We start from the raw sequence: 19,745 nt of genomic DNA on the forward strand, positions 1-19,745 counted from the left end.
ACAAAATGGTGCACTATATAGGGAATATGATGCCATTTGGCCCTGGTCAATAGTAGTGCCCAATAAAGGGAATATGATGCCATTTGGCCCTGGTCAAAGAAGTGCACTATATAGGGAATATGATGCCATTTGGTCCTGGACAAAATGGTGCACTATATAGGGAATATGATGCCATTTGGCCCTGGTCAATAGTAGTGCCCAATAAAGGGAATAGGGTGCCATTTGGCCCTGGTCAATAGTAGTGCACAACTTTGACCATGGCCCATAAAGAATAGGGTACCATTACAGTGTTTTGCTGTAGACAGTGTTAGAGAGATGTGCACTGCCTTCGTCAACGGGTTATTTAGAGCAGGGTTTTCCCAAACTCGGACCTGGGGCCCCTCGTTTTTATTTTTTGCCCCTAGCATACACATCATCAAACTTTGATTATTTTAATCAGCTGTGTAGTTCTAGTGCAAATAAAACACCATGTAACACACATACGAATACACGTACACACACACACTTGCATGCACACACACAAATTACCTCAATAGAATTCTGAGAGAGAGAGAGAGAGAGAGAGAGAGAGAGAGAGAGAGAGAGAGAGAGAGAGAGAGAGAGAGAGAGAGAGAGAGAGAGACAGAGAGAGAGAGAGAGAGAGAGAGAGAGACAGAGAGACAGAGAGACAGAGAGAGAGAGAGACAGAGAGACAGAGAGAGAGAGAGAGAGAGAGAGAGAGAGAGAGAGAGAGAGAGAGAGACACTCAGCCAAGTCCTGGCTCGACAATAACAGACAGCCTCACTGCCTCCCAGAATGCACTGCAAGATTTACTGCAGGGAGAGGGGTTGAGAAAAAGGGAGGGAGGGGAAAAAAGAGACAGAGAAAGAGAGGCAGAAAGAAACGTAACATTACCATAATCTCCCCTCTTTAGGAAATGTGTTCTACCCTATTCCATTCCTATTCACTGTAGGCCTTCTCATGGAATTGGGGTAGAGAGTAGAAAGCACGTGATTGGAAGACTTTAGATTTGTGTGGGCGTTTCCCTTTCCTCCCAGTGTTACCATAGGAACCAGAGCCACTCTATTGACAGACATTTTGTGACCTATATGTTATTTTTCCTATATATGTATTTTGAAAGACCGCTTCATTTTGTTACATTGCAGCCTTATTCTAAATGGATTAAATTGTTCCCCCTCCCCCCAATCTACACATAATACCCCATAATGACAAAGCAAAAAACGTTTTTTTAATTGTTGCAAATGAAACATCACATTTACATCAGTATTCAGACCCTTTACTCAGTACTTTGTTGAAGCACCTTTGACAGTGATTACAGCCTCGAGTCTTCTTGGGTATGATGCTATAAGCTTGGCACACCTGTATTTGGGGAGTTTCTCCCATTCTTCTCTGCAGATCCTCTCAAGCTCTGTCACGTTGGATGGGGAGTGTTGCTGCACAGCTATTTTCAGGTCTCTCCAGAGATGTTCGATCGGGTTCAAGTCCTGGCTCTGGCTGGGCCACTCAAGGACATTCAGAGACTTGTCCTGAAGCCACTCTTGCGCTGTCTTGGCTGTGTGCTTAGGGTCGATGTCACCATAGGGATGGTGCCATGTTTCCTCCAGACGTGACGCTTGGCAAAAAAGTGGGCTGTCGTGTGCCTTTTAGCTAGAGCTCGGACTTGAACTTGAACAATTGAATCCATTTGGGAATAAGGCTGCAACGTAACAAAATGTGCAAAAATTCAAGGGGTCTGAATACTTTCCAAAGACGCTCTATGTGTATTAATAGGTATTAACAGATTTTCTCTCATACCAGTCAAGTGGAGGGGGAATTATATCAGTAGAAGTGACCAGAGAACCCCTTCAACATAAATAATAAATCATGTATCTGTGTTTGTCTCATGGTAAAACATATTAGGTTAACTTGGCCATTAGATATAAAGCTTCTTTAATAGAAAGACATTATAAAGCTGTGTCTCCGCTCCTCGTCAAGTTGTTTATCAGGACCTCAGAAGTATCTCTCTAACCCATGTCTCCCATTTCTCCTTGTAGGACAGTGAGTTTCCATTCCTGAGGTGAATCCGTGCAGAGTTACTGCGGTCCTGAGGTGAATCCGTGCAGAGTTACTGCGGTCCTGAGGTGAATCCGTGCAGAGTTACTGCGGTCCTGAGGTGAATCCGTGCAGAGTTACTGCGGTCCTGAGGTGAATCCGTGCAGAGTTACTGCGGTCCTGAGGTGAATCCGTGCAGAGTTACTGCGGTCCTGAGGTGAATCCGTGCAGAGTTACTGCGGTCCTGAGGTGAATCCGTGCAGAGTTACTGCGGTCCTGAGGTGAATCCGTGCAGAGTTACTGCGGTCCTGAGGTGAATCCGTGCAGAGTTACTGCGGTCCTGAGAAAGGAAGAAAGGGTTTGTCCATCTGACCCTCCCTTAGCTGCAGTAAAAGGGGGGTGTCTGTTTGTCTGGCCCCTCCCCCTGGCTGCAGAAAGGGGTGTGGACTGGCCTGATGGAGGCGGGACATCCATCACCTGAAAGCAGTAGTGAGGAGTGTACAGTACTGGAGGCTCTATCGGGCAAGGGACTGGACTGTCACACACACACTGGCAAGGTAGGACACACACACACTCATCCTCCTCCCCTCAACCTCAATCCCCCCCCCCCCCCCCCCCCCCCCCCCCACACACTTCTCCTCCACACACACAACCCTCCACACCCCCCCTCCACATACACACAACCCTCCACACCCCCCTCCTTCACACACACGACCCTCCACACCCCCCCTCCACACACACACACAACCCTCCACACCCCCCCTCCACACACACACAACCCTCCACACCCCCCTCCACACACACACAACCCTCCACACCCCCCCTCCACACACAACCTTCCACACCCTCCACACACACACGACCCTCCACACCCCCCCTCCACACACACACAACCCTCCACACCCCCCCTCCACACACACACAACCCTCCACACCCCCCTCCACACACACACAACCCTCCACACCCCCCCTCCACACACAACCCTCCACACCCTCCACACACACACGACCCTCCACACCCCCCCTCCACACACACACAACCCTCCACACCCCCCTCCACACACACACAACCCTCCACACCCCCCCTCCACACACAACCTTCCACACCCTCCACACACACACGACCCTCCACACCCCCCCTCCACACACACACAACCCTCCACACCCCCCCTCCACACACACACAACCCTCCACACCCCCCTCCACACACACACAACCCTCCACACCCCCCTCCACACACAACCTTCCACACCCTCCACACACACACGACCCTCCACACCCCCCCTCCACACACACACAACCCTCCACACCCCCCCTCCACACACACAACCCTCCACACCCCCCTCCTTCACACACACAACCCTCCACACCCCCCTCCACACACACACAACCCTCCACACCCCCCCTCCACACACACACAACCCTCCACACCCCCCTCCTTCACACACACAACCCTCCACACCCCCCCTCCACACACACAACCCTCCACACCCCCCTCCTTCACACACACAACCCCCCACACCCCCCCTCCACACACTCCCCCTCCACACACACAACCCTCCACACCCCCACCTCCACACTCCTCATCCACAGACACGTTAACGATGTGTGTGTGTGTCGTCTGCAGGTGACGGAGCTGTACTGTTCAGGGTGTGAGGTGTGTGTGTGTGAGGTGTGTGTGTCGGGGGAGCACGCGGACCATCCCACGGTACCGTTATTAGACTTTCTGGAGACACACAGAGACGGTCTGCAGGAGAGACTGACTGCTGCACAGAACAGGTACACACACACACACACACACACACACACACACACACACACACACACACACACACACACACACACACACACACACACACACACACACACACACACACACACACACACACACACACTGACAGGCACAGGAGAGACTGACTGCTGCACAGAACAGGTATTGTTCACTGTTTTATTGTCAAGTTTCATTCCCCCCACCCCATCGTTCTCTCTCTTCCCTCTCTCTCTTCTCTCTCTCTCCCCCCCACCCTCTCTGATCTGTGTGTGTGTGTGTTTACATCAAGACTGCCTCAGATCTCGGAGGCCCTGGTGTCTCTGAGAGAGGTCCTAAAGCAGCTGACCAATCAGAGAGATGTGATCGAGGAGGACATCCACGTCAGCTTCGAAGAGCTCCACAAGACCCTGGACGTCAGGAAGAGTGTTCTACTGATGGAGCTAGAGGTCACCTACGGACTGAAACAGAAGGTATGGAGGAGAGAGAGAGTGGGGAGGGAGCGAGGGAGGGAGGGAGAAAAAAAAGAGTCCTACATCTCTCTCTCTCTCTCTCTCTCTCTCTCTCTCTCTCTCTCTCTCTCTCTCTCTCTCCCTCTCTCCCTCTCTCCCTCTCTCCCTCTCTCCCTCCCTCCCTCTCTCCCTCTCTCCCTCCCTCCCTCCCCAGGTCTTGCAGGCCCAGCTGGACACCCTACTCCATGGCCAGGGGGATATCGTTGACACATGTATCCAGACAGAGAAGGCCCTGAGCGGGGAGGCCAGCGCCGCGAGCCTGCAGGCTGAGAGAGGCCTTGGGGAGATGCTGGGGGAGCTGGCCAGCCAAGGTCTGTAAATTCTAAGATGTTCCATTCCATGGCATGTGAAATTAGGCTAACACCTATTTTTTAAAGTCCTCCTGTCTTCAGAGTCTGGAAAGGATGTTTAATGTTGTTGGCACAATGTTTTGATAATGAAGGGAGTTGTGCTTTTACTGGTTGGCTCTCCTCTGTGCTTTCTCACTCAAACACCCACAGCCTCTGAGCCCCGCCCCCTTCTATTACAATGGTTGGATTTTCAAATCCAAACAACGAGAGGTCTCAAAACCTGAGGGGAATTTTTTTTTTTACTTTTTAGAGAACTTGTCACGCAATCTCTGAGCGAATATTGCATTAGCAAATGGCCTCGTTTGCAGACCAGTGTGGTCACAGAACTCCCTGTGATGTGATTCACATGGGTTACATCAGCCAGTCTAATGTGAAATAACTTGATAACCTGGGCTACTGTTTTAAACATGATTATTTCCAGTAGGGCTACCGTTTTAAACATGTATATTTCCGGTAGGGCTACCGTTTTTAACATGTGTATTTCCGGTAGGGCTACTGTTTTAAACACGTGTATTTCAGGTAGGGCTACCGTTTTAACATGTATATTTCCGGTAGGGCTACTGTTTTAAACACGTGTATTTCCGGTAGGGCTACCGATTTAACATGTGTATTTCCGGTAGGGCTACTGTTTTAACACGTGTATTTCCGGTAGGGCTACCGATTTAACATGTGTATTTCCGGTAGGGCTACTGTTTTAACATGTATATTTCCGGTAGGGCTACCGATTTAACATGTGTATTTCCGGTAGGGCTACTGTTTTAAACACGTGTATTTCCGGTAGGGCTACCGATTTAACATGTGTATTTCCGGTAGGGCTACCGTTTTAACATGTATATTTCCGGTAGGGCTACTGTTTTAAACACGTGTATTTCCGGTAGGGCTACCGATTTAACATGTGTATTTCCGGTAGGGCTACTGTTTTAACACGTGTATTTCCGGTAGGGCTACCGATTTAACATGTGTATTTCCGGTAGGGCTACTGTTTTAACATGTATATTTCCGGTAGGGCTACTGTTTTAAACACGTGTATTTCCGGTAGAGCTACCGTTTTAACATGTATATTTCCGGTTGGGCTACTGTTTTAAACACGTGTATTTCCGGTAGGGCTACCGTTTTAAACACGTGCATTTCCGGTAGGGCTGCCGTTTTAACATGTATATTTCCGGTAGGGCTACCGTTTTTAACATGTGTATTTCCGGTAGGGCTACCGTTTTTAACATGTGTATTTCCGGTAGGGCTACCGTTTTAACATGTATATTTCCGGTAGGGCTACTGTTTTAAACATGTGTATTTCCGGTAGGGCTACCGTTTTAACATGTATATTTCCGGTAGGGCTACCGATTTTAACATGTGTATTTCCGGTAGGGCTACCGTTCCAGGCTGAGGAGAATGATCAGCTGGATTTACTGATGAAGTCAGAGGGGCTGAGAAAGTCTATCCACAAACTGGGAACTATCATCACTACCAGGTCAGTCTATATCAGCTGGGGACTATCATCACTACCAGGTCAGTCTATATCAGCTGGGGACTATCATCACTACCAGGTCAGTCTATATCAGCTGGGGGCTATCATCACTACCAGGTCAGTCTATATCAGCTGGGGACTATCATCACTACCAGGTCAGTCTATATCAGCTGGGGACTATCATCACTACCAGGTCAGTCTATATCAGCTGTGGACTTTCATCTACCAGGTCAGTCTATATCAGCTGGGGACTTTCATCACTACCAGGTCAGTCTATATCAGCTGGGGACTATCATCACTACCAGGTCAGTCTATATCAGCTGGGGACTATCATCACTACCAGGTCAGTCTATATCAGCTGGGGACTATCATCACTACCAGGTCAGTCTATATCAGCTGGGAACTATCATCACTACCAGGTCAGTCTATATCAGCTGGGGACTATCATCACTACCAGGTCAGTCTATATCAGCTGGGGACTTTCATCACTACCAGGTCAGTCTATATCAGCTGGGGACTATCATCACTTCTATGTCAGTCTATATCAGCTGGGGACTATCATCACTACCAGGTCAGTCTATATCAGCTGGGGACTTTCATCACTACCAGGTCAGTCTATATCAGCTGGGGACTTTCATCTACCAGGTCAGTCTATATCAGCTGGGGACTATCATCACTACCAGGTCAGTCTATATCAGCTGGGGACTATCATCACTACCAGATCAGTCTATATCAGCTGGGGACTATCATCACTACCAGGTCAGTCTATATCAGCTGGGGACTATCATCACTACCAGGTCAGTCTATATCAGCTGGGGACTATCATCACTACCAGGTCAGTCTATATCAGCTGGGGACTATCATCACTACCAGGTCAGTCTATATCAGCTGGGGACTAACATCACTACCAGGTCAGTCTATATCAGCTGGGGACTTTCATCTACCAGGTCAGTCTATATCAGCTGGGGACTTTCATCTACCAGGTCAGTCTATATCAGCTGGGGACTATCATCACTACCAGGTCAGTCTATATCAGCTGGGGACTTTCATCACTACCAGGTCAGTCTATATCAGCTGGGGACTATCATCACTTCTATGTCAGTCTATATCAGCTGGGGACTATCATCAATACCAGGTCAGTCTATATTGTTGGGGACTTTCATCACTACCAGGTCAGTCTATATCAGCTGGGGACTATCATCACTACCAGGTCAGTCTATATCAGCTGGGGACTATCATCACTACCAGGTCAGTCTATATCAGCTGGGGACTTTCATCATTACCAGGTCAGTCTATATCAGCTGGGGACTTTCATCACTACCAGGTCAGTCTATATCAGCTGGGGACTATCATCACTACCAGGTCCGTCTATATCAGCTGGGGACTATCATCACTACCAGGTCAGTCTATATCAGCTGGGGACTTTCATCACTACCAGGTCAGTCTATATCAGCTGGGGACTATCATCACTACCAGGTCAGTCTATATCAGCTGGGGACTTTCATCACTACCAGGTCAGTCTATATCAGCTGGGGACTATCATCAATACCAGGTCAGTCTATATCAGCTGGGGACTATCATCAATACCAGGTCAGTCTATATTGTTGGGGACTTTCATCACTACCAGGTCAGTCTATATCAGCTGGGGACTATCATCACTACCAGGTCAGTCTATATCAGCTGGGGACTATCATCACTACCAGGTCAGTCTATATCAGCTGGGGACTATCATCACTACCAGGTCAGTCTATATCAGCTGGGGACTATCATCACTACCAGGTCAGTCTATATCAGCTGGGGACTATCATCACTACCAGGTCAGTGTAGTCAGGTGTAGTCAGGTGGACCAGTATCTGAAAGGTTGCTGATTCAAGTCCCGGGAGGTGCGATGGAAGGTTGGGAAGTGAACTGGCTGCTGGTATCAGAGATAAAATATGTTAGTTAGATAAAAAATATGAATTAACAAATAAATAAAAGATGAATAAACTAAATAATATTTTTTAACCAAAAATGAAATGAAACAATTAATATAAATGAATTAAAAATAATGCCATCCTGATTGTCGTTCCAAGCGCGGTGGCGAGCCAGAGTGAGGCGTCGGGTGTGGGACTGGAGCAGTGCATCGTGGGTCTCCCAGCCTGCGTAACCATAACGACCAGAGACAAGGCCGGCGGACCCTGCCGGAGCGGCAATGCCATCCTGTCTGCTGAGGTGGGGGGCCGACACGCACAAGCACGTTAAGCTAAACTAAGATAAAATAAACTAAGCTAATGCATGCTACGTTACGCTAAACTAAGATAAAATAAATGAATGTATGCTACGCTATGCTAAGCCATGCTACGTTACGCTAAACTAAGATAAAATAAATGAATGTATGCTACGCTATGCTAAGCTATGCTACGTTACGCTAAACTAAGGTAAAATATATGAATATATGCTACGCTATGCTACGTTACACTAAACTAATTGCCCTACATGGATAAATAGTGTTATATTTCCTTCCAGGTGTGTACTCCAGATGGTAGCGTGGCGGACGGGGAGATACTCGACTACAAGAACGGGACATATGATTTTGTTTACACTGTAAACAAGGAAGGAGAGTTTTCATTGGCTCTCCGGCTCTATGACCAACACATCAAAGGAAGTCCCTTCAGACTCAGAGTTACCAGGTCCCCTGACCCTGAGGTAATGAGAGAGAGACCCCACAGAGCCCCAGGACAGCAACACAATTAGACCCAACCAAATCATGAGAAAACAAAAAGATAATTACTTGACACATTAGAGAGACTCAACAAAAAAACTGAGCAAACTATAAATACTATTTTGCCCTAAACAGAGAGTACATAGTGGCAGAATACCTGACCACTGTGACTGACCCAAACTTAAGGAAAGCTTTGACTATGTACAGACTCAGTGAGCATAGCCTTGCTTTTGAGAAAGGCCGCTGTAGACAGACCTGGCTCTCAAGAGAATACAGGCTATGTGCTCACTGCCCACAAAATGAGGTGGAAACTGAGCTGCACTTCCTAACCTCCTGCCAAATGTATGACCATATTAGAGACACATATTTCCCTCAGATTACACAGATACACGAAGAATTTGAAAACAAATCCAATTTTGATAAACTCTCATATCTACTGGGTGAAATACTCAGTGTTCCATCACAACAACAAGATGTGTGACCTGTTGCCTCAAGAAAAGGGCAACCAGTGAAGAACAAACACCATTGTAAATGCAAACAATATTTATGTTTATTTATTTTCCCTTTACAATTTGCACATCGTTACAACACTGTATAGAGATAAAATGACATTCGAAATTTCTCTATTCTTTTGGAATTTTTGTGAGTGTAATGTTTACTGTTTACTTTTTTATAGTTTATTTCACTTTTGTTTATTATCTACTTCACTTGCTTTGGCAATGTAAACATATGTTTCCCATGGCAATAAAGCCCTTTGAATTGAGAGAGAGACAGAGAGAGAGACAGAGAGAGAGAGAGACAGAGAGAGACAGAGAGAGAGAGAGACAGAGACAGACAGAGAGACAGAGAGAGAGAGAGAGAGAGAGAGAGAGAGAGAGAGAGAGAGAGGTAAGGACAGTAGGTTTTTTTTTTGTCTACCGTCCCTCCCTCCCTCTAACTCCATGTTAAATGTATTTTCCAGGAGTCTCCTCCCACCACCACAGCCACCTCTCTGACGACCACCGCCACCCCGTCTACAGGCTCCTCTGAGGGGGCTAAGCGGAGAGGAAAGTCCCCTGGGTCTGGGAGTAAGAAGAAGGGTTCCAGGAGGACAGGCAGTGCCCTGGGGACACCCAGACGCAAAGAGAATCCCATCGAAGATGATCTTATCTTCAGGATCGGTGAGAGAGGGAGATCTGTCCATTTTTATTTATTTATTTATCTATCTCTGTCTGTTTCTCTCTCTGTCTGTTTCTCTCTCTGTCTGTTTCTCTCTCTGTTTGTTTCTCTCTGTCTGTTTCTCTCTCTGCTTGTTCTCTCTCCCTCTGTTTGTTTCTCTATGTCTGTTTCTCTCTCTCTCTGTCTGTTTCTCTCTCTCTGTCTGTTTCTCTCTCTGTTTGTTTCTCTCTCTCTCTCTCTGTTTGTTTCTCTCTCTGTTTATTTCTCTCTCTGTCTCCTTCTCTCTCTGTCTCCTTCTCTCTCTGTCTGCTTCTATCTCTGTCTGCTTCTCTCTCTCTTTATTTATCTCTCTGTCTGCTTCTCTCTCTCTCTTTATTTATCTCTCTGTCTGCTTCTCTCTCTGTCTGCTTCTCTCTCTCTCTTTATTTATCTCTCTGTCTGCTTCTATCTCTGTCTGCTTCTCTCTCTCTCTTTATTTATCTCTCTGTCTGCTTCTCTCTCTCTCTTTATTTATCTCTCTGTCTGCTTCTCTCTCTGTCTGCTTCTCTCTCTCTCTTTATTTATCTCTCTGTCTGCTTCTCTCTCTCTCTTTATTTATCTCTCTGTCTGCTTCTCTCTCTGTCTGCTTCTCTCTCTCTCTTTATTTATCTCTCTGGCTGCTTCTCTCTCTGTCTGCTTCTCTCTCTCTCTTTATTTATCTCTCTGTCTGCTTCTCTCTCTGTCTGCTTCTCTCTCTCTCTTTATTTATCTCTCTACCTCTAGTTACTCCATTAATAATATTTTCACTCTGTGTGCGTGCGCGCACTCCAGGTACTAAGGGGAGAAATAAAGGAGAGTTTACTAACCTGCAGGGTGTGTCAGCGTCCTCCAATGGCAGGATTCTAATAGCAGACAGCAATAACCAGTGTGTCCAGGTAAATACACACATAGACACACGCACGCACACACACACACACCGTGGCAGAATTTTGATAATTTGTGTGTGTGTGTGTCCACCCCCCCCGGACAGATCTTCTCTAATGGGGGGGAGTTTAAGAGTCGTTTTGGGGTGAGGGGTCGGTCGCCAGGGCAACTCCAACGACCAACGGGTGTGGCTGTTCACCCCAACGGTGACATCATCATCGCCGACTATGACAACAAGTGGGTCAGCATCTTCTCCAGCGAGGGCAAATACAAGGTGAACATACAGGAGACATACAGGTGACATACAGGTGAGATACAGGTGACATACAGGTGACATACAGGTGACATACAGGAGACATACAGGTGACATACAGGAGACATACAGGTGACATACAGGAGACATACAGGTGACATACAGGTGAGATACAGGTGAACATACAGGAGACATACAGGAGACATACAGGAGACATACAGGTGACATACAGGTGACATACAGGTGACATACAGGTGACATACAGGTGAACATACAGGAGACATACAGGTGACATACAGGAGACATACAGGAGACATACAGGTGAACATACAGGAGACATACAGGAGACATACAGGTGACATACAGGTGACATATAGGCAGGCACGTGCACAGATAGAGGTCTAAGGGTACCTGAGCCCTACAGAAAAGCGAACTTTCAGATTGGTGTTGTTTTTATTATAACATTTCATTTCAGGTAGAGAGGATTTTGAGTAATCAAGGTGACAGAAAGTGACACATTCAATACCGTCTTGAGCACTAGTGCCTGCATCTACCTGATATAGGTTGTAATCATTAGTCCAACAGTTTCAAGCGAGAGTTTCTATTGGACAAATTCAGGTATGTTTTTCCGTTGCTTCCATTTAAGAAATATTTTTAAACAGAATTGGCGGAATGAATACACCCCTGATCACACCCAAACACAGTTCACTTTCATAGCAGCCACATACAAACAGCATGATCTCTTTGATTGTTTTATAATTCCTTCTCCCATCTACGCGCTCTCTTCCACTCACCTTTTCCCTTCGCTTGTGGACTTCACTGCACAACATATCAGCTCTCTGTGACCAGGTGAAAAAATACTTTTCCCAAGCCAAACCTTCATACCATAACCGCTAACCGCTACATACAGCCTACATCCTTGTCACCATTATTAGCTAACACCATAGTCAAAATAGCTACTAGAACTTAAGCATTAGGAAACCCGCTACGGTCATGCAGTACAGTGTACAGTCAGCAAACAGTTTAGCAGTTACACCGGCAGGACCCGGTGGCAATACATTAATAAAACCAAAAGCTTACCTTGACTTAGAAGAGTTCCAGTGTTGGACAGCCATAGTCAGCTTGCTAACATAGCATATCTCTCTGTTTGAGCCGGGTGTTTGAGCAGGCTAAACTAGCCAGCTGCATTCGCTAGCTAAGTAAGTGAAAGTGAAAAATAAATACAACAAAATATAGCTACACTACCGTTCAAAAGTTTGGGGTCACTTAGAAATGTCCTTGTTTTTGAAAGAAAAGCACATTTTTTGTCCGTTAAAATAACATCAAAATGATCAGAAATACAGTGTAGACATTGTTAATGTTGTAAATGACTATTGTAGCTGGAAACGGCAGATTTTTTTATGGAATATTTACACAGGCGTACAGAGGCCCATTATAAGCAACCATCACTCCTATGTTCCAATGGCACGTTGTGTTAGCTAATCCAAGTTTATCGTTTTAAAAGGCTAATTGATCATTAGAAAACCCTTTTGCAATTGTGTTGGCACAGACAGAACAGCACAAACTGGCTCTAACCAGAATAGAAAGATGAGTGGGAGGCCCCGGTGCACACCTGAGCAAGAGGACAAGGACTAGAGTGTCTAGTTTTAGAAACAGATGCCTCACAAGTCCTCAGCTGGCAGCTTCATTAAATAGTACCCGCAAAACACCAGTCAACGTCAACAGTGAAGAGGCGACTCCGGGATGCTGGCCTTTTAGGCAGAGTTCCTCTGTCCAGTGTCTGTGTTCTTTTGCCTATCAATTTTTTTTATTTTTATTGGCCAGTCTCAGATATGGCTTTTTCTTTGCAACTCTGCCTAGAAGGCCATCATCCCGGAGTCGCCTCTTCACTGTTGAAGGTATCCTAAAAAGATAACTTTTCACGATCTTTATTTTTATGAAATTCACAGAGGAGGATGGTCCTCCCCTTCCTCCTACACGGGCATACATTTTTAGTTAAAATGTATTAAGTTGTTTCCTTTGTTAGCTATATTATTAACTAGCTAGCTAGCCAGCTGCATATTACTGGTTAGCTAGCTAACTGACCGGAAGCTGCATATCATTACTAGCTAGCCAGCTCCACATTATTGGATTGCTAGATAGCTGACCGGCAGCTGCATAACGTTACTAGCTAGCTAGCTGACCGTAAACTGCATAACGTTGCAAGCTAGCAAGCTGACCAGAAGCTGCATAACAATACTAGTTAGCTAGCTGACCGTAAACTGCATAACGTTACTAGCTAGCTGACCGGCAGCTGCATAACATGACTAGCTATGTAGCTGACTGGAAACTGCATAACATGACTAGCTATGTAGCTGACTGAAAACTGCATAACATTACTAGCTATGTAGCTGACTGAAAACTGCATAACATTACTAGCTATGTAGCTGACTGAAAACTGCATAACGTTACTAGCTAGTTGACCGGCAGCTGCATAACATTACTAGCAAGCTGACTGGCAGCTGCATAACGTTACTAGCAAGCTGACTGGCAGCTGCATAACGTTACTAGCTAGCTGACTGGCAGCTGCATAACGTTACTAGCAAGCTGACTGGCAGCTGCATAACGTTACTAGCTAGCTGACTGGCAGCTGCATAACGTTACTAGCAAGCTGACTGGCAGCTGCATAACGTTACTAGCTAGCTGACTGGCAGCTGCATAACGTTACTAGCTAGCTGACTGGCAGCTGCATAACGTTACTAGCAAGCTGACTGGCAGCTGCATAACGTTACTAGCAAGCTGACTGGCAGCTGCATAACGTTACTAGCTAGCTGACTGGCAGCTGCATAACGTTACTAGCAAGCTGACTGGCAGCTGCATAACGTTACTAGCAAGCTGACTGGCAGCTGCATAACGTTACTAGCAAGCTGACTGGCAGCTGCATAACGTTACTAGCTAGCTAGTTGACCAAAAGCTGCGTAACGTTACAAGCTAGCAAGCTGACCGGCAGCTGCATAACGTTACTAGCTAGCTAGTTGACCAAAAGCTGCGTAACGTTACAAGCTAGCAAGCTGACCGGAAGCTGCGTAACGTTATTAGTTAGCTGACCGGCAGCTGCGTAACGTTACTAGCTGTTACTGCCCTGTAGAGAATAAGGGTATTCAGACCCCTTGACTTTTCCCACATTTTGTTACTTTACAGCCTTATCCCAAAATGGATTAAATAATTTTTTCCCCCTCATCAATCTACACACAATATCCCATAATGACAAGCAAAAACAGTTTTATTTTTTTATTTTTGCACATTTATAAAAAATTAACAACTGAAATATCACATTTACATAAGTATTCAGATCCTTTACTCAGTACTTTGTTGAAGCACCTTTGGCAGTGATTACAGCCTCGAGTCTTCTTGGGTATGAAACTACAAACTTGGCACACTTACTTGGGGAGTTTCTCCCATTCTTCTTGGCAGATCCTCTCAAGTTCTGTCAGGTAGGATAGGAAGAGTCGCTGCACAGCTATTTTCAGGTCTTTCCAAATGTTCGATCTGGTTCAAGTCCTGGCTCTGGCTGGGCCACTTAAGGACATTCAGAGAATTGTCGCGAAGCCACTCCTGCATTGTCTTGGCTGTGTGTTTAGGGTCATTGTCCTGATGGAAGGTGAACCTTCACCCCAGTCTGAGGTCCTGAGCACTCTGGAGCAGGTTTTCATTAAGGATCTCTCTGTACTTTGCTCTGTTCATCTTTCCCTTGATCCTGACTAGTCTCCCAGTCCCTGCCCCTGAAAAACATCCCCCCCGCATGATGCTGCCACCACCATGCTTCACCTTAGCGATGGTGCCAAGTTTCCTCCAGACGTTCAATCTTGGTTGTCCTTCTGGAAGGTTCTCCCATCTCCACAGAGGAACTCTAGAGCTCTGTCAGAGTGACCATTGGGTTCTTGGTCACCTCCCTGACCAAGGCCCGTCTCCCCCGATTGCTCAGTTTTGCCGGCGGCCAGCTCTAGGAAGACTCTTGGTGGTTCCAAACTTCTTCCATTTAAGAATGATAGAGGCCACTGTGTTCTTAGAGACATTCCAATGCTTCATAAATGTTGTGGTACCTTTCCCCAGATCTGTGCCTCGACACAATCCTGTCTCGGAGCTCTACGGACATTTCCTTCGACCTCATGGCTTGGTTTTGATCTGACATGTACTTTCACCTGTGGGACCTTATATAGACAGGTGTGTGCCTTTTCAAAATCATGTCCAATCAATTGAATTTACCACAGGTGGATTCCAATCAAGTTGATCAATGGAAACAGATTGCACCTGCGCACATTTAAGAGTTTCATAGCAAAGGGTCTGAATACTTATGCAAATAAGGTATTTCTGTTTTTTATTTTATATAAATTCACAAAAATCTTCGGAAAACCTGTTTTCGATTTGTCATTAGAGGATATTGTGTTTAGATTGCTGAGGACATTTTTTTATTTAATCCATTTTAGAATAAGGCTATAACGTAACAACATGGCGCTGTTGTTAATTAAGGCAAACATTTTTTGAGGGGGGGGGGGTGACTTTGAGCATCTGCCCCTTCAGATGTCTGAGCACAACAATCTACAGGTGACATAAAAGTGACATACAGGTAACTTTATTCTATCTTCAGGCTAACCTGTCCTCTGATTTGTTGTGTCATCTGTCTGTCTGTCAGGCCAAGCTGGGCTCTGGTAGGCTAATGGGACCGAAGGGCGTGTCAGTGGATCAGAACGGTCATGTGATTGTCGTTGACAACAAGGCATGCACCGTCTTCATCTTCCAGCCAACCGGCAAGCTCGTTTCTAAATTCGGTAGCCGTGGCAATGGAGACAAACAGTTTGCAGGTGTGTTGATGATGATGCTGAGGGTCATGATGTTGATGATGATGGGAATGATAATGATGGTGATGATTATGATCCATATCTCCTCCTCTCTCCACCTCCTCTCCTCCTCTCTCCACCTCTCCTCTTAATTTCTCCTCTCTCCACCTCCTCTCCTCCTCTCTCCACCTCCTCTCCTCCTCTCTCCACCTCCTCTCCTCTTAATTTCTCCTCTCTCCACCTCCTCTCCTCCTCTCTCCACCTCCTCTCCTCCTCTCTCCACCTCCTCTCCTCCTCTCTCCACCTCCTCTCCTCTTCATTTCTCCTCTCTCCACCTCCTCTTCATTTCTCCTCTCTCCACTTCCTCCGTTCCTCCTCTCTCCACCTCCTTTCCTCCTCTCTCCACCTCCTTGCCTCCTCTCTCCTCTCTTCCGACCAGGTCCTCATTTTGCAGCCGTCAACAACAACAATGAGATCATAGTGACAGACTTTCACAACCACTCTGTCAAGGTAAGCAACTAACTTATCAGGACACTCCCACCTAGGTCTGGTGGATCATCTAAACATGACCTTCGTTAATTAAACCAACAGAATGAATGGGAAAAAGTCCTGGTTCAATTAAAAAAGTCGCCATTTCCCTCCCTCCCTCCCTCCCTCCCTCCCTCCCTCCCTCCCTCCCTCCCTCCCTCCCTCCCTCCCTCCAGGTGTTCACCCCAGAGGGAGAGCTGCTGTTGAAGTTTGGATCTAACGGAGAGGGCAACGGTCAATTTAATGCTCCTACAGGCGTGGCCGTCGATGTGAACGGGAACATCATTGTAGCCGACTGGGGCAACAGCCGCATACAGGTATAGTTTTATATATATATATACAGTACCAGTCAAAAGTTTGGACACACCTACTCATTCAAGGGTTTTTCTTTATTTTGACTTTTTTCAACATTGTAGAATAATAGTGGAGACAACAAAACTATGAAATAACACATATGGAATCATGTAGTAATCAAAAAAGTGTTAAGCAAATCAGTATATAGTTTAGATTTTAGATTCTTCAAAGTAGCCACCCTTTGCCTTGATGACAGCTTTGCACACTCTTGGCATTCTCTCTACCAGCTTCATGAGGTAAACACCTGGAATGCATTTAAATTAACAGGTGTGCCTTTGCTGCAAAGAAACCACTACTAAAGGACACCAATAAGAAGAAAACACTTGCTTGGGCCAAGAAACACGAGCAATGGACATTAGAGCGATGGAATTCTGTCCTTTGGTCTGATGAGTCCAAATTTGAGATTTTTGATTCCAAACCCACTGTGTCTCTGTGAGACGCAGAGTAGGTGAACGGATGATCTCCGCATGCGTGGTTTTCCCACCGTGAAGCATGGAGGAGGAGGTGTGTTGGTGTGGGGGTGCTTTGCTGGTGACACTGTCGGTGATTTAAAAAAAAATTCAAGGCACACTTGGCTACCACAGCATTCTGGAGCGATATGCCATCCCATCTGGTTTGTGCTTAGTGGGACTATCATTTGTTTTTCAACAAGACAATAACCAAACACACCTCCAGGCTGTGTAAGGGCTATTTGCCCAAAAAGGAGAGTGATGGAGTGCCGCAACAGATGACCTGGCCTCCACAATCACCTGACCTCAACACTCACAATTGAGATGGTTTGGGATGAGTTGGACCGCAGAGTGAAGGAAAAGCTGTCAACAAGGGCTCAGAATATATGGGAACTCCTTCAAGACTGTTGGAAAAGCATTCCAGGTGAAGCTGGTTGAGAGAATGCCACAACAGCCACAGATATAATATAGGTAATGTATTTAACCAGGCAAGTCAGTTAAGAACAAATTCTTATTTACAATGACGGCCTACCCCGAACAATTGTGCGCCGCCCTATTGGACTCCCAATCACGGATGGATGTGATACAGCCTGGATTCGAACCAGGGACTGTAGTGACTTCTCTTGCACTGAGATGCAGTGCCTTAGACCGCTGTGCCACTCGGGGCATTCGGAAAGTGTTCATATTCTTTGAATTACTAAATATGTTTTCCCTCATCCATCTATACACAATACCCCATAATGACAAAGTGAAAACATAGTTTTTTAAATGTTTGCAAATTTACTGAAAATTAAGTACAGAAATAATTTATTTACATAAGTATTCACACCCCTGAGTCAATACAGCAGTTACAGCTGTGAGTCTTTCTGGGTAAGTCTCTAAGAGCTGTGAGTCTTTCTGGGTAAGTCTCTAAGAGCTGTGAGTCTTTCTGGGTAAGTCTCTAAGAGCTGTGAGTCTTTCTGGGTAAGTCTCTAAGAGCTGTGAGTCTTTCTGGGTAAGTCTCTAAGAGCTGTGAGTCTTTCTGGGTAAGTCTCTAAGAGCTGTGAGTCTTTCTGGGTAAGTCTCTAAGAGATTTCCACACCTGGATAATTTTTTTACGTTCTTCAAACTTTGTCAAAGTGGTTGTTGATCATTGCTAGACAACCATTTAAGTCTTGCCATAGATTTTCACTCAGATTTAAGTCAAAGCTGTAACTCGGAACATTCACTGGCCTCATGGTAAGCAACTCCAGTGTAGATGTGGCCTTGTGTTTCAGGTTATGGTCCTGCTGGAATGTGATTTAGTCTCCCAGTGTCTGTTGGAAAGCAGACTGAATCCAGGTTTTCCTCTAGGATTTTGCCTCTGCTTATCTCCATTTTGTAAAAAAAAAAAATCACGAAAAACTCCCCAGTCCTAAACGATTACAAGCATACCCATAACATGATGCAGCCACCACCATACTTGTACATATGGAGAGTGGTACTCAGTGATGTGTTGTGTTGGATTTGGCCCAAACATAACGCTTTGTATTCAGGACAAAAAGTTTATTTCTTTACCACATTTTTTTGCCATATTACTTTTGTGCCTTATTGCAAACAGGATGCATGTTTTGGAATATTTTTATTCTATATAGGCTTCCTTCTGTTCACTCTGCCATTTAGGTTAGTATTGTGAAGTAACTGCAATGTTATTGATCCATCCTCAGTTTTGTCCTATCAAAGCCATTAAACTCTGTAACTGTTTTAAAGTCACCATTGGCCTCATGGTGAAATCCCTGAGCGGTTTCCTTCCTCTTCGGCAACTGAGTTAGGAAGGACACAATCCATTTTAAATTCAGGCAGTAGCACAACAAAATGTGGGAAAGTCAAAGGTGTGAATACTTTCTGAAGACACTGTATACAGGTACAAAAGTATTCAAATACAGGTACAAAAGTATTCAAATACAGGTACAAAAGTATTGTTTTCAGTTACTTTAGAAAAAATATAATTCATTCAGAATACTTTTAAAATACTTTGAGAATACTTTATCTTCATCATTCTTACACAGATATCAACATTCAAAAAGTATTTTCATCATTCTATCCCCCCTCCTCTCCAGGTGTTTGATGGTAGTGGCTCCTTCCTGTCCTATATCAACACATCAGCTGACCCTCTCTACGGACCTCAGGGTCTGGCTCTCACCTCTGATGGACACGTGGTGGTGGCCGACTCTGGGAACCACTGTTTCAAGGTCTACAGATACCTACAGTAATAGAGGGAGCGAGAAGAGAGATGGAGAGATGGATGGACAGAACCACTGTTTCAAGGTCTACATATACCTACAGTAATAGAGGGAGGGACGTATGGGAGAATGAATGGAGGGAGAAGAGAGATGGAGAGATGGACAGAATCACTGTTTCAAGGTCTACCACTTCCTGGTGTGAACTTAAATGACGACCAGTCAAATCAGCACCTCTCTTTGCACTGACGACACGTCA

At 45.7% G+C, this 19,745-nt stretch overlaps 1 protein-coding gene across 1 annotated transcript in view; it reads left to right on the forward strand.

Moving 5' to 3' along the window:
- LOC120042332 (tripartite motif-containing protein 2-like) overlaps positions 1-19,519 on the forward strand; it is a 47,959-nt gene extending 28,440 nt beyond the window's left edge. The window contains exons 8-20 of the mRNA XM_038987141.1: positions 3,658-3,809; positions 4,091-4,271; positions 4,465-4,621; positions 6,026-6,128; positions 8,198-8,336; positions 8,631-8,786; positions 9,788-9,986; positions 10,795-10,898; positions 10,994-11,161; positions 15,813-15,981; positions 16,397-16,467; positions 16,662-16,802; positions 19,367-19,519. Coding sequence (XP_038843069.1) covers positions 3,658-3,809; positions 4,091-4,271; positions 4,465-4,621; positions 6,026-6,128; positions 8,198-8,336; positions 8,631-8,786; positions 9,788-9,986; positions 10,795-10,898; positions 10,994-11,161; positions 15,813-15,981; positions 16,397-16,467; positions 16,662-16,802; positions 19,367-19,519 — 1,893 coding nt within the window. The remainder of the gene's footprint in view (positions 1-3,657; positions 3,810-4,090; positions 4,272-4,464; positions 4,622-6,025; positions 6,129-8,197; positions 8,337-8,630; positions 8,787-9,787; positions 9,987-10,794; positions 10,899-10,993; positions 11,162-15,812; positions 15,982-16,396; positions 16,468-16,661; positions 16,803-19,366) is intronic.
- Positions 19,520-19,745: the final 226 nt, after the last annotated feature.

The sequence above is a fragment of the Salvelinus namaycush genome, unplaced genomic scaffold, assembly GCF_016432855.1.
Source record: "Salvelinus namaycush isolate Seneca unplaced genomic scaffold, SaNama_1.0 Scaffold656, whole genome shotgun sequence".
In the NCBI taxonomy this organism is placed as follows: Eukaryota; Metazoa; Chordata; class Actinopteri; order Salmoniformes; family Salmonidae; genus Salvelinus; species Salvelinus namaycush.